The 24,577-nt window shown below is 34.3% G+C and overlaps 2 protein-coding genes across 2 annotated transcripts in view; both read right to left on the reverse strand.

Moving 5' to 3' along the window:
- The window catches only part of LOC129220103 (kinase suppressor of Ras 2-like), a 53,238-nt gene extending 43,628 nt beyond the window's left edge, over positions 1-9,610 (reverse strand). Inside the window, 2 exon segments of the mRNA XM_054854444.1 lie at positions 9,039-9,179; positions 9,452-9,610. Of these exon segments, the coding sequence (XP_054710419.1) occupies positions 9,039-9,179; positions 9,452-9,610 (300 nt within the window).
- Positions 9,611-16,490: 6,880 nt separating this feature from the next.
- Positions 16,491-24,577, reverse strand: part of LOC129220104 (uncharacterized) — a 68,810-nt gene continuing 60,723 nt past the window's right edge. The window contains exons 23-26 of the mRNA XM_054854445.1: positions 23,992-24,195; positions 21,590-21,840; positions 20,300-20,618; positions 16,491-16,581 (exon numbers count right to left, since the gene is read on the reverse strand). Coding sequence (XP_054710420.1) covers positions 16,544-16,581; positions 20,300-20,618; positions 21,590-21,840; positions 23,992-24,195 — 812 coding nt within the window. The 3' untranslated portion in view covers positions 16,491-16,543. The remainder of the gene's footprint in view (positions 16,582-20,299; positions 20,619-21,589; positions 21,841-23,991; positions 24,196-24,577) is intronic.

Below are 24,577 nucleotides of genomic sequence, written 5' to 3' on the forward strand. Positions count from 1 at the left end.
AGAAAAGGTATTTCCCTGGATATTACTGCATCACATGAAAACATTCAGCTGAGCAATATAAGCCCTGAAGTTTCTGCCACTGAACTATATTTCAAGAATCCAAACATTGTATCAAGTTCAGTAAGTTACCGCTCTATAACCAGGGCTAAGGCAGAAATACATGAAATACACCACCAGCTCAGTCAATTCCAGCCGAGGACTGCAGTTTCGTGCTTATTAGCACTCATCAGCCCGGCATAGGAGTGACTGAGCTGGAAGTGGAAAACCTCTTAAGGAAGCCAAGAGTGCCAAACAAACTGATAGCTAATACAGAATTAGCACTGACCAGACGAGTGACCGAAACAATGGTTCGGTTCAACTCAAATTTTGAATTCAAAACTCTTTTAGAGCTGGGCAATATACCGTCACATATCAATACATATATCTACTACCATGATAACAATATTCAGATTTCTATTCGCCCGATATATCATTTGAAAAGAAAATACGGGACCTTAATTACGGAGAAATTAAAAATACTGACTTAAAAATACCTGATCTTTCATAGCTCTGTATGATGGGTGAGTGTTTCAAATTTCAAGATATTTTCTGCATTCTTCAAACAGCTATTTGATTTTTAATTATAGTAAAAGGGAAAAACCCGTCACAGGCCCCCGAAGGTAAATGTGGGCCCCTTTGTCAGTCAGGTCTCTGGACCCCCTCCCCCTGTAAAGTTTTCAAAACTTATATTATTACCATTCAGAGCAGGGTCCTGCCAAGGACCCACGCTTTCTTTCTGACAAAGCTGACATGGCCTCTCGTAGGCCCATAAAAGTGAAAGTGTATTGATTAAGAAAGCATCCTAATGTAGGGGTCTGGCCAGAGGAAATTTGGGTCCGTTAACAGACCCTTCACAAAAATCCGATCAACCCAAAACGGACCTTTCACAAAATCCCGACAAACCAAAACGGACCCTTCACAAAATTCTGATAAACAAAAACGGATCTTTCACAAATTGTTGATTGGAAGAGCAAATCTCAAGTCAAAATAACGCAGCATATTTCCAACAATAATGTTTGGAACCTTTTTTAAAGTTTAATCAGAGGTATCAACTTATACAAAATCTGTGCTAATTTTGCAAAAGAAAAAAAATGCGCTCTTTTGACGCTCCTGCAAGCGATAAATAACTACTAAGGCCAAATAAATATAATGCTTGTTGTTGGTTTCTATGAAAGAAATTAACAGCTGAAAGTCAATTTGGTTTATAATTTTGCTTGTTTGTTTTATGCAGCTGTGTTGTTGCAAACTTCTCTGAAAAAGTCAGTCCTAGGCACTTTTCTCCCCGATCATGATTCAATAAACAATAATATACAGCGAAATGAACTTGGAACTGCAAAGGATAGTAGGGATGGGGGGGGGGGGAATGTGATCGCTTCAGATAGGGTTACCAACTTTAAACTTATCGCCACTTAGTGTCTGGCGCCACTTAGTGTCTGGCGGGTGCGATGTTTAACTATTTATCGCTACTTAGCGTCTGGCGGGACGATGTTTAATTGTTATTTTGGAAGAAAGCTACATGGGTTTGGTTTTTCGATGCTAAACAGGATAATTAATTTTAAATAAACTCTTTTATTCATCGTTTTTTTCTTTAGATGCCTACATTTTGAAAAGCGCAATCTTTTTAGATTCGATATGAGAATCATAATACTTTATTCTTTTTTCAAGCTAACTTCGCTTTATTAGGATGCAAATAAATGAAAAATCTCTTTATTTTTGTAACAACGCTTATTTTAAATTTTTAAAGCGGAATTCCATTTTCTTTTATGAGTCAAAAATTTAAATGCTGAATCGATGTTCATTTTTATTTATTTATTTATTTTTGATTCAACTGTGTCCAGACATTAATGAAATGTTTATCATAGGACTCTAAAGTGCAATTCTAAAATAATTTTATGAGAAATATTTATTTTACAAGCCGTTTTTATACTTTTTATGTTTTCACTTTGAGAATTGCGATCTGTTTGCATCCGCTATGGGAATCTGATTTTTCAAATTTTCGATGTTTAGTACGCTTTGTTAAGAGGCAAACAATTAAAATATTTGTTTATTTTTGTAAAAATCATGGAGTTTATAAGTTTTAAACGAAATTTTGTGTTTTTTAACAATCGTGTCTTGGTTCAAAAAGTTAAATGCTGAATCTTTGCCTGAATTTCTTTATTACAATTATTTTAAATACTATACATATAACATTTCTAGTATAATTTAACATAATGTAGAATGTAAATAAATATTGATACTTAGGGGCACCCAAAGAGCGATGCCGCCCTCCCATACTCCAATACTCGAAAAACACTCAAAAATGGTATTCTCAACAGAAAAGAGGGAAAACACTCAACATTAAGTGTCAATGATGCAGTTTGCGCCATCTCAAAATTCAAAAATTTCGTTTTTACATTTTTTTTTTTTGCAAAATTTGATTTTTCACAAAATTAATTGATTTTTCACAAAAATAATTTATTTTTCACAAAAAACAGACCTTGTGAAAAATTCTGGACAGACCCCTGTAATGTAAAAAATAAAAATTATCCAATTGAGGTATCAACATGATTCATAATTCAAATTAATTATAAACTATTGACATTGTGCTGAATAAAATGTTTAAGAAAAATACTGAACAGAAATATTTTTATTTAAAACAAATGAAAAACGAAAAAATCCTAATAAGAATACTTATGTCGCACATTTATCACACAAGAGGATGCGCAACTCAATTTTTTTCAGTTCTGAACGAATATAGGAGTAACTTTAATTCTGAAATTAAGAGGAAATATATTAACACTCTTCATAACACACGGCAAAACGATCTGACAAAATCTCGCTTCGCTCACTGGCAACCCCGAATAGAACTAAACTGAAACTTCCTATTCCGGCAGACAAGCGGAACATACGGGTTAACGGAACTTCTGCCAAATCTTTGCTTCTGTGATGCATGCTCAAAAATAGGATTTTTATGTAAGTTCTACACATTAACGTATTTGAAGCCGTAATTATTATAGCAAAGTGAATCAGAGCATACTTACGGTTTTACATTACGTCGGTAGTTTATTGCAGCTCTTTAGTTTGGTATTTCTGACTTTAGTTTAAGAGTCGTCATCAAATACAGAATTGAAAAAGTGAAGAAATTTTCGTATTCGTTTTTCGGTTAAATTGCTTGTGAAATAATGACATGATATAAGTGATTTACCCAACAATATGGTTTTTGGATTATATCTGCCTTAGAAAAATTAATTGCATTTTTAAAATCAACATTAAAATATGTGTATCGTTCAAAAATAATAGTTTTAAACCTATTATAAGTTTTAATTAACCAAATAACGATTTTATTAATGCAAATTCCGTTTATGTCAGATTTTTGCTAAATATGGCAGAGAGGTCCTTTGATGCTCAAGAATTCATATTGGGCAGTTTTTGTTCGCAATCAGATCTCTCCCGCCTCCCACCGGGGGTTTCCTTTTACAAATCCAGTTTTCGTCAGATCTTTGCCAAACTTGGATAAGCGATTCTTTGATGCTTAGGAATTTTCATAGGGAGGTTTTCGCCTACCAATGAGGGGGGGGGGTGAAAACACCTCACAGAGGTTTTCCTCATGCAAATCCAGTTTACATCGGATTTTTGCAAAAATTTTGCAGACAGGTCTTTTGATGCTCAAGAATTCACTTAGGGTAGTTTATGTTCACAGTGAGAGCCACCCCCCCCCCCCTCTTACAGGGGACTTTTTTACACAAATCCAAATTTGGCACAGCGGTTCTTTGATGGTCAGGAATTGTCATAGGGGTTTTCATCTATCTATGAGGAAAGGGGGGAGGGAGCGAATACACCCCACAAGGGGTTTTCGTTACACAAATAAAGTTTTTGTCGGATTTTTTTCCAAACAAAACACAGCGGTCCTTTGATGCTCAGGAATTCACATAAGTTTTTTCTCATCAAAATGGGGTGTATGGGGACCACCTTGGGATGTTTTGCCAGAAAATCCAGAATGATTACGAAAAACTCCAATGATGTCTAAATTTAAATTTTGAGTTAAAAAATTGTGCTTTCTAAATTGTTAAACATGATCTAAATGTTAAACATGTGTCACTAGACAAAACTTTTATTTTCGAGGTAGAATGTCGGGTAATGCAGCTAGTGACATATAAATCAAAAGTATATTTCACAGTTCTGTGGGCTTAATGGGTGTATGGTGTGATAGTTTCCAAAATTTATAGCTGCATTCTTTAAAGATTTATTATTAGTATTTTACTTAATGATAATCAACTAAGAAGTAAAAAGTCTTAAAGCAAAAGCTATTAAATGACTAAAAATAAACTATTTAAGATGTCAACACGAAATATAGTTCAAAGTACATTCAAATTATTGAGACTGCTCAAATTGAAAGATTTAAACGAAATATTAAATTTAATATTTAAAACTTTTTGAAGCACTTTTGTTATGCATTGAGCTATACCATTTGCAACCCCTCCAGGAAAGCTTTGAATCAGAGAAATAATTGTATTATTGTATTTATTATATTTAGAAATGTTTTTTGTTGTTTTTCGATCCTTTGCAACCCCCGCCCCCTCCAGAATATATCGATATATCGAAAATATAGATATTTGGAGAGCGATATATCACGATATTAAAATTCTGATATCGCCCAGTCCTAGTTACTGTCATGCAAAGTTACGTCAATATTTGTTAGGGGGGAAAAACAGGGTTTGTCAAAGTATATCAGTCGATATATATCATGATATATATTCAATATTGATTTTAAAAATATCATGATATTTCAATATTTATTTTTTCAACTATGGTATTTTCATTACAAAACTTATATTAGTCATGATACTATTGTTCACTTATTATTCAAAATAACCAAAAAGTTGTGTGCTCTATTTTTATGATGTGTTAATACATCATTAATGTAATAATCCTTAATTATTTTATATTCTAAAAATTATTAGCAATGTAACAATTTTGATTCAGATTAAAAGTGCCAAATTAATTAAATATTAGTCCCAAAAAAGAAAGAAAATGTCTCAAGACTATGCACCGAATAATGTATATTTTTTACTACTGAATAACATATGTGTGTAAAAGTAGCTAACAGAGGAGAAATGAGTAAAACAGCTAATGCTAAATTAACTCCATTGATAAAAATGAAATATTAGATATTAAAAATGAAAAAAACCTTAATTTTAAGTCTTTATATTGTTTTAACAATAATACAAGAAAATAAAGAATGATTTGAGGATGCATTTACTATTTTGAGGACTTTAGTTGGTACTGAATGAAAATATCGGATAGATATCAAAATATTTGATATATATCAAAACATTGGATATTTTTGAACCATGGGGAAAAAACTCTTTTTTCCTTCATTGCATTGCATGAAACAACTTCAAAAAGAAAAGAATCCTGTCATACTAATACCATATATTTTAAAGAAAATGTACAATAAAACTGATAGCTGTAAGTTACTATATCTTTGTGTTCTAAAATTAGATTATCTTAAGTAAAAGTATATTTTTGTATTCCTTTAATAAATTATTTGTTTTATTTTGTTTTTATGTAGAATGCTTGTTCAATAAATAAATAAATTAAATAAATAAATAAATAAAGGAACTTTATTATAGCATGTATTGCATATTTTAGGGGAGACTGGGGCTAGTTGGCACAATTTTCACTTTTTGATTTTTCTATTTTCTTCTGTAGTATTTACGGTAAAAGTGATTTATGCCTCTGATAGGGTATCATCTTGGCAAAAAAAAAAAAAAAAAAAACACTGGGAGCATCATCTAAAATTCACTGGGAAACTCGTGAAAAATATTTTCCCAAGACGCCTCAACAGTGCCAACTTAACCCTGAGTCAGGGTTAGTTCCCATAGGTAGTGGGGTAAGTTGGCATATGATGTGAGGCAAGCGCATTTCTGCTCGTCTTTATGTAAGGTGCAGTTAGAAATAATGTTAATATGCTTGAAATTGAATGTTGTATGTGTCAAAAAAGAAAAAAAAAACATTTTTAAGTACACGAAAAGTATAAGACAAAAATATATACAAATCATAAGAAGTCAAAATCAAATCAAGTCGCATGTCAACTGAATAAAGTGAGGTGTCACTGCTTATCATAATAGATGGTTCAATTTTTTGATCATTTTATAAGATTTGTAACAGATTATGCCCATGTTTTCAGGCCAACACAAGTTATATCCCTTATAAGTTCTTCATGGTTGATTCTTTGAATTCGCCATTCCCAATTTCTGTAATTTTTCCAAGGTATACCCTGTAAAAGTATTTCACAGCTACACAGTCCCCACAATGAAACCCCCAACAATCTTATGACTCTGAGTCCATACAAACTTTTTCTTGTTTGAGTTTTTCACGCCAACCTCACTTTGCAAAGGCAAAATTCCATCTTCATCATTATCACTGCTCAAACTCAATTCAAGTCCACCTAAACTATTCTTACTCTCTACATATTTAATCTCTAAATCTTTTAATTAACCTTCAAGTTTGAAGAAACTGACATTTTTTAATGTTTTTACTTCAAAACACAACTACTGAATTTAAACTAACACAAAATAAGCATTCCTGTAAGGTATATTGCACGAAACAACACCAGAAACAACACCATGTATCTATCCTGCGTGAAACCCAAACAACCCAAGTAAACAAGTTTGAACAGATCTGTAAGATTGCCTTCGGGTTACTAAACACAGGTTAGTTTGGCCAGGGATGCCATGCATAAAAAATTATCGCCTCATTGGCGAGAAAAATATTTTAATTTTGTGCAAAAAAATCGAATGTCGCCAAATGGGGGGGTATATCACATCTGTACCTTAAATTTCCCCCCTGCAATCTTGATGAAAACCATTTAAACAAATAAAGTTACAGTTTTCTGAAAATTTCTCAGGACTACTGAAATAACTTTCTGGAATCAAATTTGTTCAATGTAACTGTACCATGAGATTTCATAATAGGATTTGTAGAATCATAGGTGCAATTTGTTGGTCATAAAGTAAAAAATATTAACAGTATTAAAATAATCGAGACCGGTCCAGCATGTCCACGGTCCAACGTACCATAGCTCCCATACTGTTTTTTAAAGTATACCTTCAACTAAAAACGATGCTGAATATTTATTAACAATAAATAAATGTAATTTTCTGAAAACATACTATGGAATGTAGTATGAAAGTATACAGAGTAAAAACAAAATAAATAGTTTAGAAAGAGGGAACCCTCACAGCTGATATATTCACATGACACTAATATGAATAATGAAATTTCAGGACTTTCATGTTTGAAGGTAAAAAACATGGATAAGAAAATCCTCTCGCCCCTCTCCAACCACACTATCTGCAATAATAAGAACTTTCAATCAATATCCTTGTCAAGTCAATATTTATCCCACCCTAGGCCCTCCTCCCCCATTCTTTTCACTTTGCCTACCTTGTAGCTACTTTTTTTTATGTTATTAACATCTACGTATTAAAAAGGCGAGTGTATGAATCTCTGGTATGCATCTCTCTGTCACTCTATGTTCTTCTGAATGCCAGAGAATTGATGATCAAACCAGGTATCCAAGTTAGCCATTTGCAATATTAATATGCTTTTGGATTGATTAATTATATTTTTATTAGTTTAAAATGAATAATCATGCTTAATGTGGATAAATTTAGGATGATAAATGAAAAACATTTGTATTCTCAAAAATACACAAAATTAATAACTATTTTCTAGTCTAACTTGATGGGGGGGGGGGGGGATCAGTTCCAATTTATTAATTGAATACTCAATATGTCGCTGACAATTCAGATAGAATTTTAACCGAATATATTTGATATATTCGATCAAATATGGTATTCAGTGCAAGCTTACTTGAGAGCCCAGTAGCAGACACAACGTGATGCTAAACCTATGCTGTCAACTTTTGAGAAAGTCTGCAGATTGTTTCAGAGTTAGGCAGAAAAACCATCATACATATAAGTTAAAACGTCGTACATTTCAGCTAAAAGATTTTTACCACATTTTTGAAATATAATCCTTAAGCACTTGTTGCAGCCTATTTAAAGTTTACAATTAGTCTAATGTCGGTTTACCTCACAGATCATTTTTTTTTAAATTTGCACTACACACTTTTGAAAAAAGTTCGGATATCGAGCTTGAGAAAATAAAAATACCTTTTCTATCATGCCATGATTTGTAAGGATGGCCCCTAGTCATAAACTGTCGTCAAATGAGTTACATTAGTATGCATAGATTTTGACCAATGCAAATTGTTTTCATTTGCAACTAATTATCTAATAACCCTAAACAGAACTCTCTCCAGGGTTCATGAACACCGTCCAATATATTTCAATTGGCAACTGTGCTATCTTAACAGCGATACAATGTGTTATAAAAACAATTAAGGGGAAAAGAGTTTTGCGTTTGTCCTGATTTTTCAAGCATTTTGCAATTAAATTGCATTCCTTTCTCTAAACTTGAAAATATATCTCACCGGTGCTGGTTATCACTTTTTAAAAAAGCTCCTGGAGCAGCTCTAGCTCTCAGTAAAAGATCCTTAGTTTTTATGAATATTTTATGCACCATTTTAACCACAGAAGCACTCTTGCATGCATAAATTGAAACGTTACGAAAAATGAGTTAAGGTTTCTAAATAAACACACAAATTCATTCACATATAGAATTGCAAGCTTTGAATGAGCAGGAACTTATCTTTATTTGAAGCACGTAAAATGAGTTACTTACGTGCTTTTAATGATTTAAGAAACTACATAACTTCATCATAATTGTAATCATCACATCGTAAGTTTCAAATACAATAAAATGTCAATTATGTGTAATTCTAATCGTCATTTCTAAAAAGCTTTTGATTACTTATTTACACAATGAAAAGAAAAACAGCAACAAAGCATATTTATTACTGGAGATTTTGAGAATGTCAATTTAAGGACTGATGATGCATTTTTTTCTAATTTAGTTATGATTTTAACAGATAAATGTAAGGAATTGCTTACCTCCATGGACTTTGGACAAAGTCCAACTACTTGAAGCCACTTTTGTAAACGAGGATATTGAACAAGCTCGGGAAGTAATGCACTTTCGGGACATTTTCTTTTTGCAACTAACTGCCGACTGAATAATTTTATCAGCTTACTCTAAAAAATGGAGTACAGCAATGTTATACGAAATTTTAAACAAGTATGGCTGAAAGAATCAAAAGAATTTTTAAAACAAATGATCGAAATAGATAGCCAAGTTATTAACTTGTAACAGAATGCATTTCAAAATAAACGGAACAAATAACCGTCATAGGATGTATACAAACAAGAGAAAATTTCTGACATCAAGTAAATACTTAGATGCATAGTAACTTGAGATTCGGGATAATCAAATTAAAATTGCATTTGGGACAGCAACTGACACTTACTTCAAGAGTTCTAATTTCATGCTGCGTCAGTTCTGCACTAGTAGCACACTGTGTTCTCAATCCGTCAAGATGTTCCGCATTTATATCTATCATTGCTTGAGCGGTGTTGCATGCTTCTATAGCTTTGTTAATATTGTCCTCGTGTTCACTGTCTGCCATGATTCTAGTCCCGTATTTCTTTTGTTGACAGGCATCCGTGCATGATGACTGCAAACTGCAATTTGAAACAAATTACAGATAAACCAAACAATATTTAATTCCATCCTTCTGACTGCTATATACAGCCAGCCATGATGGACTACTTATTACGATCATCAGTGCACCGTTGCCACAATATGCTTAAAAAGTAGTAGATTTAAACTGTCAAATTTAAATGGACGGAAGTGATGATGGAGGCAGTTAACTTTTTTCCTTACTTTTTTTGTCCAGAATTTTCATACACATTAAAAATATCAATTCTTTCTCATTTATTTTCTAATTTTTTTTATTGGAGAGAAAATAATGATTTGTTTTATGTGGTTATGGACATGAAACTGTCAAAGACGATTACTTTGATACAAGACTCTTCGGAAAATCATGTAAACTAGGGACTCTAATGTAAACGAGCAATTCGAGTTAATTTGGTGTGGGCCCCTCACAAAATAAATTATCTTCTATACGCTCCTTATTTTGTTTAAGCCAAGGACCTCCTTTCCACCTTCTCAAAATTTTAGTTTAAATTAATTATGAGTATGGATTTCAATATTTCTTGACTTAAATTTGGAAATTTTGCATAGTATTTGACTTGAGCCCCTCCCGAAACAAATTCCTACTTCTGCTCATGAACCGTACCTAGAAACCGCTTATACTTTTACTCCCTCTCTACATTACCGCAATAGCACAGGTATCATATACAGAAAAAAAATTGGTTTGTTGAACTGAATTTTATAAAAACATTTCCAACTCTTGTTCAATACCAGGAGTAAAACAAACTTTAAATTTTTTCTTACAACCCAAATTCTAAATAATGGAATATAGGCGTAGTATGGACTGGAGGTGATAGAGCAGAGGAGTCACATACCCCCCCTCCCCAAATTGCTGGAAAATCTTTGGCACCTGAACTGTTCCAAAATTAGAACGAAAATCATTAAAGACATTATCTTTGATTTAGTGGTGGCGCCAGGAATTTCCTGACGGGTTGGGGGGGGGGGGGGGGTACCTCTTGTTCTGAGAAATGCTCCAAATAATTTGAGGGGGGTGAGCCATCACCTTTGAAGGGATGGGGTGGGGAAAGCACCTTTGGCAACGATATGCATTCGAGAACCAGAAATAAAGGATCTAAATTGTAACGAAATATGACACATATGTTTGTTAGTAACGGAAAACGCCGATTGCACTCATTTCACTTTGATTGCTTAGAAAAAAAATATCGTCTAAAAAAATTAGTTTCCAAATAAAATGCTAAATTTCAAATCTTAAAGTTTAATTTAGTTTGACGCGATGTGGGATGAATCTTACTAATATTATATATGCGAAAGTTTGTCTGTATGGATGTATGGATGTATGGATGGATGTATGGATGTTTGTTACTCTTTCACGCAAAAACTACTGAACGGATTTTGATGAAACTTTACAATAATATAGCTTATGCATCAGAATAACACATAGGGTAGTTTTCGTCCCGTTATGGGGGGAAAACCCCCTTAGCGGGGCAATAAAACACAATTTTTGTATAAATTCTCTAATATTGGGATGAAAAAATACTTGCACATATTTACATTATATGTCCATCGAAAGCTCTGATTTTTCTGCTGAAGATGGCACCTGTTCGAAATTTCTAAGTAGAATAAAAAACGAGTTATGAGCTTTTTAGATCCATGTTCGAAGGCTTTCCTCAACTCAATACAGTATTTAGTGTATCATCTCAACTCCCTGTCGATAGCGACAATTGATGTATTGTTGACTTTCTTTGCTTTTCGTGATTGTTCAAGGCTTTTCTCAAGTCAAATCTTGAAGTAAGATTTTTGCACAAGATTGGCAAATAATACATGATTTGGCTGATGATTTTCCATTTAAACGGAACTTTAATGTAATTAATGGTTTTTATTATTATTTATGCTAATTGAACACTTACTCATTATCCAAACAACCAGCAGATCGCCAAAATTTTTGCAGAAAGATTTCCGTAGCTGATGCATTTGGCAGTTTTTTCAAAGTTGCTGTTTTTGAAGCCGAAGACTACGTCATAATGTTTCTCAGCTTTCACCATGTAAACAAAATATCGCCAATCAAAGAATTTTCAAAAGACTTTTTTTACTGTGTTAAATAATCCAGCACTAAATTAGGCAAATCCATAAACAGCACAAAAACTTCCATTAATTTTCCTTTTTGTACAATTTCAAACAATCACAAAATTTTATTACTTATTTTGGTAACATTTCGGATGAAACTCTTTAGCACCATTTTATGGTGACCAAAAATATCTCAGCATCTGGCGACGATATCTCTGTAACGAAAATTAATATCATATCGTTTTACAAAGTAAGGAAAGAATGGGGGAGCATCATCGAAGGTACCTCGAAACGACTTTCGCAAATTCGGTAAAATCGCACCAAGAGCCACAATGATTGAAATTTCCCGAAATAACCAAAGCAAGTATAAGGGGATTACGAGCGCAGCTACTTTTTTTTAATCACTTCGTACTTCATTAGCCATACAGAGAAGGTTTTAGACTCCATGTTAAAAAAAAAGTATCAACAGATTAATCTTTTTAAACATGAGAAGATTAATTTCATGTTTTTTAAATTTGTATATGCTTAAATATAGTGCTTTCGTTTCTAAATCAATACTACTTTGTTCTTTATACTTATTGCTATTTTAGTTTTATGGGTAAGGAAGAAACTCGATTTTTAATCACGTCAAAAAGATGTGTTTTAAATTCTTTTACTTAAAACAGAAAACAAAAGCAAGTAACGATTTTTTCTAATAAGTATTACTGACCCAGGCAACGCCGGGTATTTTTGCTAGTTACAACATAAATCTGAAGCTACGCGCCCACCATTAAGTTATAAGCCCACCTTTCACGGTCTGTCACAAGTAAAGGGGGAGAGAGGAGTAGGAATTTGGGGGGCATTGAAATTCCCCCCTCTATATGAGGAGAAAGAAAGGAAAAGAGAGCGGATCCAAATTCTGGTTTAAGGGTATGTCTTTATACTATTAGTAAATGAACTATGATCTCCCAAATTAGGAGAATCGAGTTATATATGCGGAAAAAAAGAATAATAACATGAAATAGTCGCAGAAATGTAATATTCGCACAGAGAAGTAGGAGGCTCCGTGCTCCGGGAACTACCAGATCAAAGGGAGGGATTGGGGGACTTCAGTCTCTTTCAAAATTAAATCTTGCTGCACTTGGATAAAATGACATTTTGATACGAGTTTTATAGCAGTCCTATATGGTAACTTATTTCCTAACTCTTTGTCTGTGTAAATTTTGTCCCGTAGAAAATAGTTGCGAGTCTTTCTACCAGAGACATATAGGCGTCAGCAAGGAAAGGGAGAAGAAGCAAAGAGGCCCTTGATTTTAGCTCTCCCCCTAGATACTGACAAGCTTATTTTTTTTTTCTGCATTTTTATAATTTGCAGTATTGGATAAATACCATGAAATACGTTTTCCCCTACTTCCTTAAAATACCCTACGGTAAGCTCAGTGTTCTTACCCTTTTTTCTCTGTTAGAGGAAGGTTACCATAGAAACGTAGGGGAGTGGATGATTTAGACACAAAACCCGATATTTTTTCAAAGGGTGGCCCTCATTAAAGAAAAGAGTAACTTTCTCAGGGACAAGATTAAAGCTTCTAAAAAGAGCATTCTCCAAATTACAGGTATGCTAACTTTTTATATTTTTTTTATTTATATTTATTTACTTATTGAGAATGCAGGGTGAAAAGTACTCAAGGGCAGGTTATAAGTGCGTATGGGAAGGACTTCTACTTGGTAAAACGCATCCTTTTCATATCGTGAGAGACAGTCTGAAATTTCGTTTCTAAAACACCAAATTCTACAAAATTTCCGCGAGTCTCCCGAAGTTTCCCCGTCTTAAGATTACAAAAGAACGTCTAATATTTCGTTTCTAGGCCTTAATTTTCGAAACATTTTCGGGCTAGAGCCCTCGAACACCTTCCCGCAATAATATCCTCAAACAATGTACAATTGTGTTTGTGGACTTTCGATTTCAAAAAAAAAAAAATGGCTGGGAAGAGCCCTGAACCTCTCCCCACACTGACATTACCGAACGTCATCTGGAATAGCGTTTTAAAGCTGCAACGAAAATTTTCCAGGGGAGTCCCATCCCTCTCTTGCTAACATCAAAGATAGTCTTAAATTTCGTTTTAATTGCTGCAACTTCAAAAGATTTCTGGTGTTGAGCCTCGAAAACTCTTATCAAGATGGAAGATGTTCAAAAATTACGCTCCTATACTGTTTTTACGGAAAAGATAGATCAAAAGAAAACAAATAGGTTGCCAGATGGTTTACTACTTGGGCCACTTTTGGAGATATTTTAAGAAATAAAAAAGTTAAACCAATAGTATTCTCATTCGCCGTCTGCTTGGCAACATTTTTTCTTTTCCCAAGCGAAACATGTAATTAATACCGCCAATAGCGCATTTCTCTGTTTACAACTACAGCAAAACCTCTCTGAGCGACCGCCCTTGCTTAGCGGCCACCCCTGTAAGTGACCAGTTTAGCTTGGCACGAAATTTTTGGCCTATAAGGGATATGTTAACTAAACCCTTCAGAGCGTTCACTCAAACCCCTCTGAGCGACAGGGTTGTCGCCTGTCTGGGTTTCGAAATCGAATGCCGACTACTCTTCCACTTCTGTTTTTAATTTATTTACTGTTAGTTTTTTGTTTAGAGAACGGACAGGCGTTTTCTGTGTTTAGATTTTTGTAACAGGAGGGGAGGGGGTGACATTTTGAGGACTGTCACCCCATTTTTGTGCCTTTTAGGCGCTATTTCGAATTCAGATGACGAAGTTCCCGATATTATTTGTAATAAACAAAAAGCCCTGTTTTCGACTCGGCAAACTTCGGAGAAAATTGACGACATCAATGCTAATTCGGAAGCCATGGCTGATGACTCAATTTGCGATTCGTTTCCACAAATTACAATCAAACTTGGGGGAAAAAAATTGGTTTTTGTAGAGCTGGAAAAATGTAAGCACACACAAATTGAATCATTTTTTCTGAAAAAGTGGAAATCATGAAATAAAGCATTTTTTTTCCTTCATTTTCTCAAAACATAATTTTAAAGCAAAGTAAGAAAATTAAAGTATTAAAATGTTGAATGTTATCAATGGTAGTACAGTTTGAGTTCAATGATCGAAACCCTTAAGAGCGCCCACCCCCTCTGAGCGGCCAAGTTTCAACGGAACGTAGGGGTGGCCGTTCAGAGAGATTTCACTGTAGTCTCATTCATATATATATATATATATATATATATATATATATATATATAGATTTGAAAGTTACTGTTAATGTGATTTTATACTTGGTTTGGCAAAACATTTATTATTACCAAAGAAAAATCATCCAAGGGTCAATCCAAAAGGGCTGGGTTCCGGTAGCGTGGTTGCTTGACGCGTTAGGCGCTGAGCATCAGTTCAGTCTAGGATTATTGTTTTAAAGTAACCGTGAATGTAATTTATTGTTTTGAATTGTTTTTATCCGAGTAAAATGTACGACATTCTTTTTTTTCTGACGATGATTTTTTAGTGTTCATAGGATTTTTTTTTTCGTTAGACTGATTGATTATGACAGCGTGGTTGCTGAGCGAGTTTGGCGATGAACAATAGAGTTGCGGAATTATTTTTACATTTGAAAGATATTATTTTGTCTTTTTTGTTTATTTGGTGAAATATTTTAAATTGCAGTAAAAACAGTGTCACTCGCTAAATACAATTTTAAAGCAACTGTAAATCTAATTTAATGATTTGACGAAAAGTTTTATATTCCAAAGAAACGCTTAACAGTTCTTTTTGAAAAGGTGTGTACGCATTTTAAACAAAGAAAAATTATCACTTCACATCGGGGGGGGGGGGCGTTAATTTGTTTTATTCAACGGACTTTCATTGACATTTTAGCACGGGCATCGCTGTGCGGGTACTGCTATAATATAAGTAAAATTTGACAAAAACCCTTACTGATTTAGACTTATACTAAATGAATCTGAGTAACTGAAATTTCATGCTTCATTTTCTTTCATTTTGAAAGATACTTCAAACTTGTCAATTGCAGTCACGTCAGAGCACCTGAAGAAATTTACTTTGATCGAAACATACACATCGCTCAACGCTTCAATACATTAAACAAAAGTTTCATAGTTTATATGAGGCAGAGAGAAGCAAATGAATTTAAGTGTCAAAATTAAAAGTTTTAAAATAACCTGTACAAATGGAAGGAAAACCTCTCTGATGAAGAGCAAGAGATTGAAGTATCCCTGGTAGGGTGCTGCTACATACAACAGAATTTAGAAAAAAAGCTTGAATGAAAGTCTACCTAGGATCTGAACATAAAAAGTCTAATTACATCTTTTTGCTTCTCACTGCCACATATGTAGTTTCAAACTTTATTCAATGCTGAATTAATTTTAAATTTTTTCAGATTTCGGCTTATAATCCATAACCCAGAACCTTTGTTGAAAAACTTATTCTCTTATTATCTCCATTCTACAATACATTAGCTTCTAAAATTGTGTTCTAGTAAAACAAAGTTGAAGATTTTTTATGGATACATGTTCAATACTAAGCTGAAGTGAAGAATTTCAAGAACTGAAAACATGAACAAGATTTTAAAATACGTGGATTTATTAAAACTTAACAGTTAGTAGCAACAATTAACACATAACTAAAGCAGTTCAAGACTTTAGTCTCGGAACAGAATGAATATGAGCTGATGAAAATTATTTTCTTCAACAAGACTTAAAATCTTCAGGTTTAATTAAAACTTAACATTTGATAGCAACAATTAACAACTAAAGCAGTTCAAGACTTGGTCCTGGAACAAGATGACTATGAGCAGTGATGAAGTCTTTCGTCGTCCCAATCTTCGTAGTTAACAATAAGTGAAATTGTGTTGCACATACAAAGAACCTAAACAGAAAAAAAGTGTTTATAGGAACCAGTTAAACACGAGTCATGCAAACTATTATTTGCAAATAGTCACTTACATACAACATTGCATTTTACCTGAAAATCTGAAACAGTTTGACACTCAAGTATGTTTCATAAATGATATTTCAAATCTCAAAGTTATGTACCGTTTTCCACAATAGATTTAGTGCATAATTGTACAATATACATTAAAGGTAATCTCATAATGCATCATTGTACTTTCTGCTCAAATCTAAGTGGAGAAAACTGGTTTAACCGCAATTACAGATCTTAAAACATTAAAAGGTTGACTTGAAAATATAATTTGCATGAATTACATTTTTAAAAGCAATTTTTGTTGTCACATGCTTACAAACTAAATAATTGAATTCATCAAATGTGGTGTTATTTCATGAATTTTTGATAGATATTAAAATATGGGGCTTTATCACTTCCGCACAAATTTTTTGACTCTCCATTCGAATTAATTTTTTTATTTCCAAATTCAATTTATCCAACATTAACTTAGATTTGCCTGGAACAAAATGATTGCTTAAAATAAATCTTTTTGAATATCTTATCATGCATGAAACACTAACGGCCATTTGATATTCATAAATAGTATAAAATAGACTATTTTCTTTAACAAGACCGTCGAAAAATTGTATGTTCTACATTGGATTAGATTTGGTAAGTGTCAAAGAAATTGACAAATAATGTGAAATATCCCAAAAATTTTTAAACATGTGTCAACAAAAATTGCTTTCAAAAACTATTTTTAAAAGCTTTTTAAAAATATTATATTAAGTGTTCTTCATGTAAAGTATGTTTTTACAAACACATTTTAAAACTTTAAAAAGTTTAATTGCGATTAAGCAAGTTTTCTTCATTTAGAGATTTTGCCTTCCCACAAAAGGTTTCCAAATTTTATTCCTACACCCTCCCCTTTCCTCCCTATCTTTAATTATAATAACCCAATTTTAGAAATGCTGTACTGAAATTATAATTTATTTAATGGGTTAGAAAATTACCCACATTATATATAAAACAGTTTTTTGTGCACTAAATCATATTGGCCGATTATTTCACTACATTTAACAACTCAAGCAAAATTTCAGGAAAGTCTATGTTCAAAATACCACATCAGTGAAAGTTTAATACAGGATGGGCTTGCTTTGTTTAGAGCGTAAACTTTATCAAATTGTGGTGTCATTGAGAACCTATATGTACTTAGTGCAGGCAGTCAAAATCCAGAATGCCGTAGCGATGACATATTGCCGATTCTTATTTTCTGACACTGGTTTCTTTTTTATGTATTAACTAGTATGTTGTGGCCATCACGAAACTTTCTTCTATATTTTTCCTTTTTCTGATCCCTCCCCATGCTTGACGAGGAAGCAATATTCCTGACAAAAACAAAATTACACATGCAAAAACTTGACGACCATCCCAATGTCTGAATTATTGCAAAAGCAAAGCAAAGAGCGAAAATCGAAAGTTATTTTAAACGCCTTGCTTGAATTAATTACAAATATTTCATTTGTTAACAAACATAAGATGGCAACAGTTAAAAATTTTAAATCATTGAGATAATATTTCCGATCATTTCCATACAATTAAAATCACGAGAAATACGCAGACGACAATCTATTACGATTTATCTTTCTTATTGTTGCATTAATAAAGCTATTTTTATTCGCAAAAAAAAAAAAAAAAAAAAAAAAAAATCAACACCTCTTAGAGCGATTGGCGTCAAAATTGAACCAAAGCCTGTTTACATATGGATTCACATATATTCCAAATTTCAACCAGAACGTAGCATTACTTCTTGAGATAGGGCACTCACAATGGAAAAAAAGAACGGGCGATTGCGCTACCCCCTTTTTAGCTGTTGACACCAAAATAAAATCAGCTCTTATACCCACTAAGGGCTACTTGTCAAAAAATTTTTGTTTGATTCCGTTTGTTATTTCTTGAGATACAGCAGTCACAATTGACGACAAAAAACGTTCTATAGCTCAACCCCCGTTTGAGTTATTGACACCAAAATTGAATCAGCACCTGTTCCTGTTAATGGCGACATATGGACCAAATTTTGTTTGATTCCGCCAATTACTTCCTGAGGAATAGCAAGCACGCGTAACTCAAAAAACGTCCCATTGCTCCACCCCCCTTGGAGGAATTCGCGCCAAAAACCAATGGGCACAAGTTCACATAGGGGCACATATGTGCACCAAATTTCGTTCGATTTCATGCGGTAGTTTTTGCTGTAGAGCGGCCACAAAAAACTGGTCACACACAGACGTGACACACACACATACACACACACATACACACAGACAGACAGACATTTTCCAAAAATAGTCGAAATGGACTCAGCACACCTCAAAACGTTCGAATCCGTCAAAATTCGAAATTCGAAAATTTGCACGAATCCAATACTTTCTTCTATATATTAGATATAGAAGAAAGTAAAAATAGGTTGGCAACAACTCTTTGCTCCCTTATACTGTTATACCTTTCTAAGGATCGCCACACGGATTGAAATCTTCGTTTCGTGTTTGCATGTGTCCTTCAAAAATGTTTGAAAATGCAAATTTTGCTTAAGAAATGTTTTTACTTCCTTTTTCAAAAAAGTAAGTATTGTATTCGCGAAAAAATTTTCAATCAAAAATCGCCTTGATTTCCATTTTTCTCACCCCCAAATGAATGTTGAGTTTTTTTTTCGACCCGATCACACGTGGATATATGCCTAGGAACGTACAGACACCCGAAATATCCATTTTGACGACCCCCGAGCTAATTACAACGAATTTTCTCGCGACGTCCGTATGTACGTATGTATGTGCGTATGTGTCTCGCATAACTCAAAACGGTATGTTCTAGAAAGTTGAAATTTTGTACGTGGACTCCTAGTGGGGTCTAGTTGTGCACCTTCCCTTTTGGTTGCATTCGGATGTTCCTAAGGGGGTCTTTTGCCCCTTTTTGGGGGAAAATCATTGTTAACCTCGATGTAAACTCAAGTTGTGTTATAATTTGTCGGACACTTGGCGATATATCGCCAGTATTTTGGTCGCCAAGTTTTGTCGCCAACTTAGCGACAAATTTGACGATTTTTTTTTTTTAAATTTGGTTTCATTTTGGCCACTGTTGGTGATATTTAGAGAGTAAACAATTGAATCACATTAAAATTGCCAGTCATGAGGAAATGACATTAAATTGGAGTAAAAGGAAGTCATGTGATGCACACATCAGCTCGTTTTTTAATGACATAAACCCAACTTCGTTTCGATGGAAATAACAAATAAGCTTCGATTAGCGGAAAATTCACATCAAGAATTCCGCTACTGGGGTGGTGGGAAGACTTTAGGATCATTCTGTAGTTTAATCTCATTGAAAACAATATTTTACCGGGGCTCATACATTTTAAAGCCCCGAATTGTAGAATAAGTAGCGACACGTCCGCCATCTTGGAGCTTAACGATGCTTCCTTCATATGTCTGCTACGCGTGTTTTGTTTCTTGATTGTAGTTTATCAACCCATATTAATCCACAATCAAGAAGCAAAACACGCCTCTTCATAGGAAGAAAGCGGCATTTAGCTCCAAGATGGCGAGCGTGTCGTTAATTAAGCTATTTTCTAGGGCTTTAATACATTGTAGTAAACAATTTAGCTGAAAATATGACAACTTCATTTAAGTTTTATGACGTGCCTTACCTTTGAGTATTCCTTTGAAAATAACAGATGGCATTATCTCATTTGTCTTCAAGTTTTGCTGTCCAACAGCAAGATAAATTTCATTGTTTATCAACAAAGGTTTGACATCCTGAATGCACCTTCCGTAGAGCGTAATACTTTTCCTCATTCCAGCCTCGCCTTCAAGACGGAATACTTTAATGACAGTTTCATTCCATGCGGTCAAGTACAGGTCTGCCAGGTCACCAAACTGGAATATTTCGATGCCCTTAGCGTCATCGAAAGGTACTTTTTGAAACAATGTGAACAGCATCTCGTTGGGTCCAGCATTTCTGTAAACCTATTTCGAATGAGACCGCACAATGAATAAGTAAAAGTCTGAAGCAGTCATGTCAGAAGTATTTCTTAGTCACCCTTTAAAAATCTAAAACTATCGAGGAATTAATACACATTTCTTCTTCGCTGGTACTACAACTTGTTTCTGGCCAAGACCATCTCTCGCAAAATTTTCCCACTAAGCCCTATCCCTATCCCGTGCAATGGCTTTCCATCAGTTCACTAAAATTACTTTTAAATTCCTTTATACCCCGTCCAGCCGTCTTCCTGGGGGTCTTCCTCTTCGGCGTTTTCCTTCAATATTGGAAAAGAGACTTCCTTTTATGAGGAAAACACATTTATATCTAAATATGTGGCCCAGCCACCTAATGCAAGATACCTTTAAAATCCTTAAGATGGTAGGTTCACCATACTTTTTGTAAATTTCATAGTTATAAGCTATTCTCCAACAGTTGTCCTGTTTTATAGGCCCAAAAATTTAATACATATTTAGCTTTTTCAAAAATTAAAAAAGTTGCAATTTAACGTCATTCATGAACCAAATCGACAAAAGTGTTTCATAACCGAAAATAGTATCACCAGCGGCTTTAAAAACCAAACCCAGCCCATGGGGGCCAAGGCCCACTGTGCGTATCTCAGTCTTCTTGACCAAGGGCTCTGGGATGCTAGGCAGATGTTCCGGTTAAGAGGTGGTCAGGAAACCATAGGGTTTAGTTCCTAAGCACACTTGGTACTCATTTTATCGATCCTCTCATTGAATGGCTGTGACGACCATGCCCGACTCGGGAATAGAACCCGGGCCTGCGGCGTGGGAGCGCGAAACGCTATCACTGAGCTTCAGTGGCTCCAAACGGGCGATTAAAAAAAAAGATTGATTCAATGAAAGTCACCGAAAAAAAACTAAGCCCATGTAAATTATTTTCGTCCAAAATATTCCCTCAACTGCAAGAATTGTCAACTTTCAACATTACATACCTGGATGGATTTCGGCTCCCTTGTTTCATAAACAGGTGCGTTATTGATGAATGCCAGGTAGTGGTAATTGTGGAACAAGAAATGCTTAACAAATGGGCTTGAAGCTGCTCCGATACTTTGCAAGCGTGACCAGTTTTCATTCGCTCGTGCATAAATTTGCGAAAATGCTTTTCTGTAGGGAGGTAAATGTAAGCTCGATACTGCCATGTAGATTGCTCCAGAAATTTCGAACATCGTTATAAAAGTAGCTTCTAAAAATAGATTAACAAATTCAATTTTAAACGAAAACATTTTAAAAAGTTGAATAAAATAAGAAAGCAATACTGGCTGCAATAAGCACTTAAAGCAATTAGTCTAGTTTCCTCAAGGGGACAAAAAGATAGTCTGACCACCACTGAGATGGAAAGGCAAATATCCTGTTAACAGGTGGAAATGACACATCTATTAGTTTTCAGGGATACCAGCCTTTGCAAATGTATGTTAGCTTCTTAAATTAATACAGAGTCTCAATGAAATTGACAGAGTGCGCCTCAAATGTTTACTTTTCCCCCTCATTCACATTGACTCGTCTTAACTGGAAGTTTTGCCAATTCCATATCATCCGTAGCCAGACTGTAGTTACAACCAATTATAGCTTGCTCAATCCATTTGCACGGATGTGATATTTTTAGGCATATATTTGCACTTCCGGAATTTTACACTTTGACTTTTAATTCTAATTCAAATATTTGAATATAAAGAACCATTGTACAGCCAAACTCGCTTGTAACGTAATGATATTTGCTCGTAAAAACAGAGTGCTTGTAAAAAATGTTCGTGAAAAAAATAAAAATTTACAGCCCCCTGTATTTGTTTTTTATTTCTGAACAGCACTAAAGAAATGAGTGAACTTGCCTTGAACTGTTTTATTCTCGAACTCATGTGCCAAAAACCATAGTCATTTCTACCTCTGGCTTCGATAAGTTTGAAGTTCTTCAAACTATCAAAATCCGTGGAGTATGTTGAGGGTTGTTCTGCTCGAAACTCTTCCCGTTGGTCGCCTTCATAATTTTTTTTTCGTCTGCATTCGCTTAAATTTGAAGTACAATATCCTCGGAAGTGATAACTTTCTAATGCTTATCTACTTCAAAGTTGAAAAAGTGTCATCACTTGTATCTAGGAATTATGCCTCATAATTAACTTCCTGTTGATTTTGCAATGTTAAAGGAATTTTTCTAAGAAAGGACAAGCTGAGCTGAAATTTAGTAAACATTTCATGAATTAAAAAAAATGCTTGATTCAATTAAGCGGGGCTTGCTCGTTAAAAGCGAATTATGATCCCATAGCCTTAACATTGCACCAACTAAACTTTTCTGATCATGTATTTAAATATGGGTTCGCGTTAAATCGGGGTACGTTACAAGAGAGTTCGATTGTATATCATAATGTGAAATATCAACTGCAGAAAAAAACTTTAAAACTGATGTGTACGCATGGCAGTTGTGACTTGACGGATGCACAACTTCATTTTCTAGTATGTTTTTAAAGAAAATTCATACTTTTGGATTGAGCGAAATTTTGAATAATATCAAGATGTTACCCTCCTGGTTGCTGCATTGACCTAATATAAATCATTTTTCATTGAAAACATAAATTTAAGCTTTTTAATTTACAATTTCTTATTTTAGAAAACTAAAACATCGAATTTCAAGAAATGCAAACAGTTCGTTACAGTACCAAGAGACAGCAGAAAGTCTCATTCTCTTGATACTGTAAAGAGTTGTTCGGTATTTTTTGTAAATGCTGCCTTAGGTCATGGAGCGGAAATTTGCAGTTTTATAAACAAGATTGTATCTCCACTTTTCGAGCTCCAGCCGTACCATGTTTACCAGGGCCCGACTAACCTGAAAGTGAGTCCCCCGCCCCCTTCTCTGTATTCTATCATTTTAAGTCAACGCAAAATATTTAGCAATATTTAAAGGAGGTACGTCTTCAATTAATAAATCATTAGTTTTTGTTATTCTCACAAAAACACATTTTTTAATGCTATGCATAAGTTTTTGAAAAATTTGGGACCCCTTAGTAAGATTGGGTTCAGGCCGAGGCTGCATATGCAGTAATCTGGCCTTTATGTTGGCGGATCTGTCTAGTGAACTGAAATAGTTTTAGGTACCAGTGTACAAATATTCTCTATTTTTTTTAATGAAGGTTTTCGCCTCCAGCTCTCTTATGCTACTTCAGACTGATGAGCACAAAACAAATGCGAATCTGCAGTGTCTGTTCGGTTGCAATTCTATAGACACAGAGGTGGGTAGATGGGGGGGGGGGGGCAGGAGAGCGGGGTAACATTGAATTTTATTTCGTTTCTTCAATGACCCATTTACTTTCACTTTTTAAATAAAACATTAAGAAGGTTACTTTACCTTTTCCGACTTTTATGGAGCCGTAATTCTCAACTACTGGATTCAAATACGATGCAGAAAGTCCGGTGATTTTATAAGTGTCGCAGACACCTCTGGAGGGAAATAGAAGAGCAATTATTGCTTCGTCGTCTTTTTTCAGGACAGAGCTTTCTTTGAAGCCTCCAGGAAGACGATCAGTGGCACCGTTCAGGGACACAAACGAATCTGAAACAACATTCACTAGTTAGTTAATCACTTCTTGCTCAATTCATTTGCGAGGGTTTGACATTTTTACGCAGAAATTTGCACTTTATTTCCGGAATTTCAAACTTTCTTTTAACTTCGATACATTTGCATATAGAGAATCATTATATGGCTGCCTCAATCGACAAATAATTAACTCCATTAAAAAAAAACTTCGTTTCTGCTTTGATAATACTTTAATATAAATTCACATGCTAAGCATTGACAAAGTTTTGGTTCAGTACATTTTTGACCATGTGATGGCAGAAAACGTAACACGAGGTCCTATTTGCTCCTATGTGGATAACACATTCTTTAAAACTATTATCTACTTTTTGTTTCATGGAGTCAATTTGGCAAGTGA

This window comes from Uloborus diversus, chromosome 4, assembly GCF_026930045.1.
Source record: "Uloborus diversus isolate 005 chromosome 4, Udiv.v.3.1, whole genome shotgun sequence".
In the NCBI taxonomy this organism is placed as follows: Eukaryota; Metazoa; Arthropoda; class Arachnida; order Araneae; family Uloboridae; genus Uloborus; species Uloborus diversus.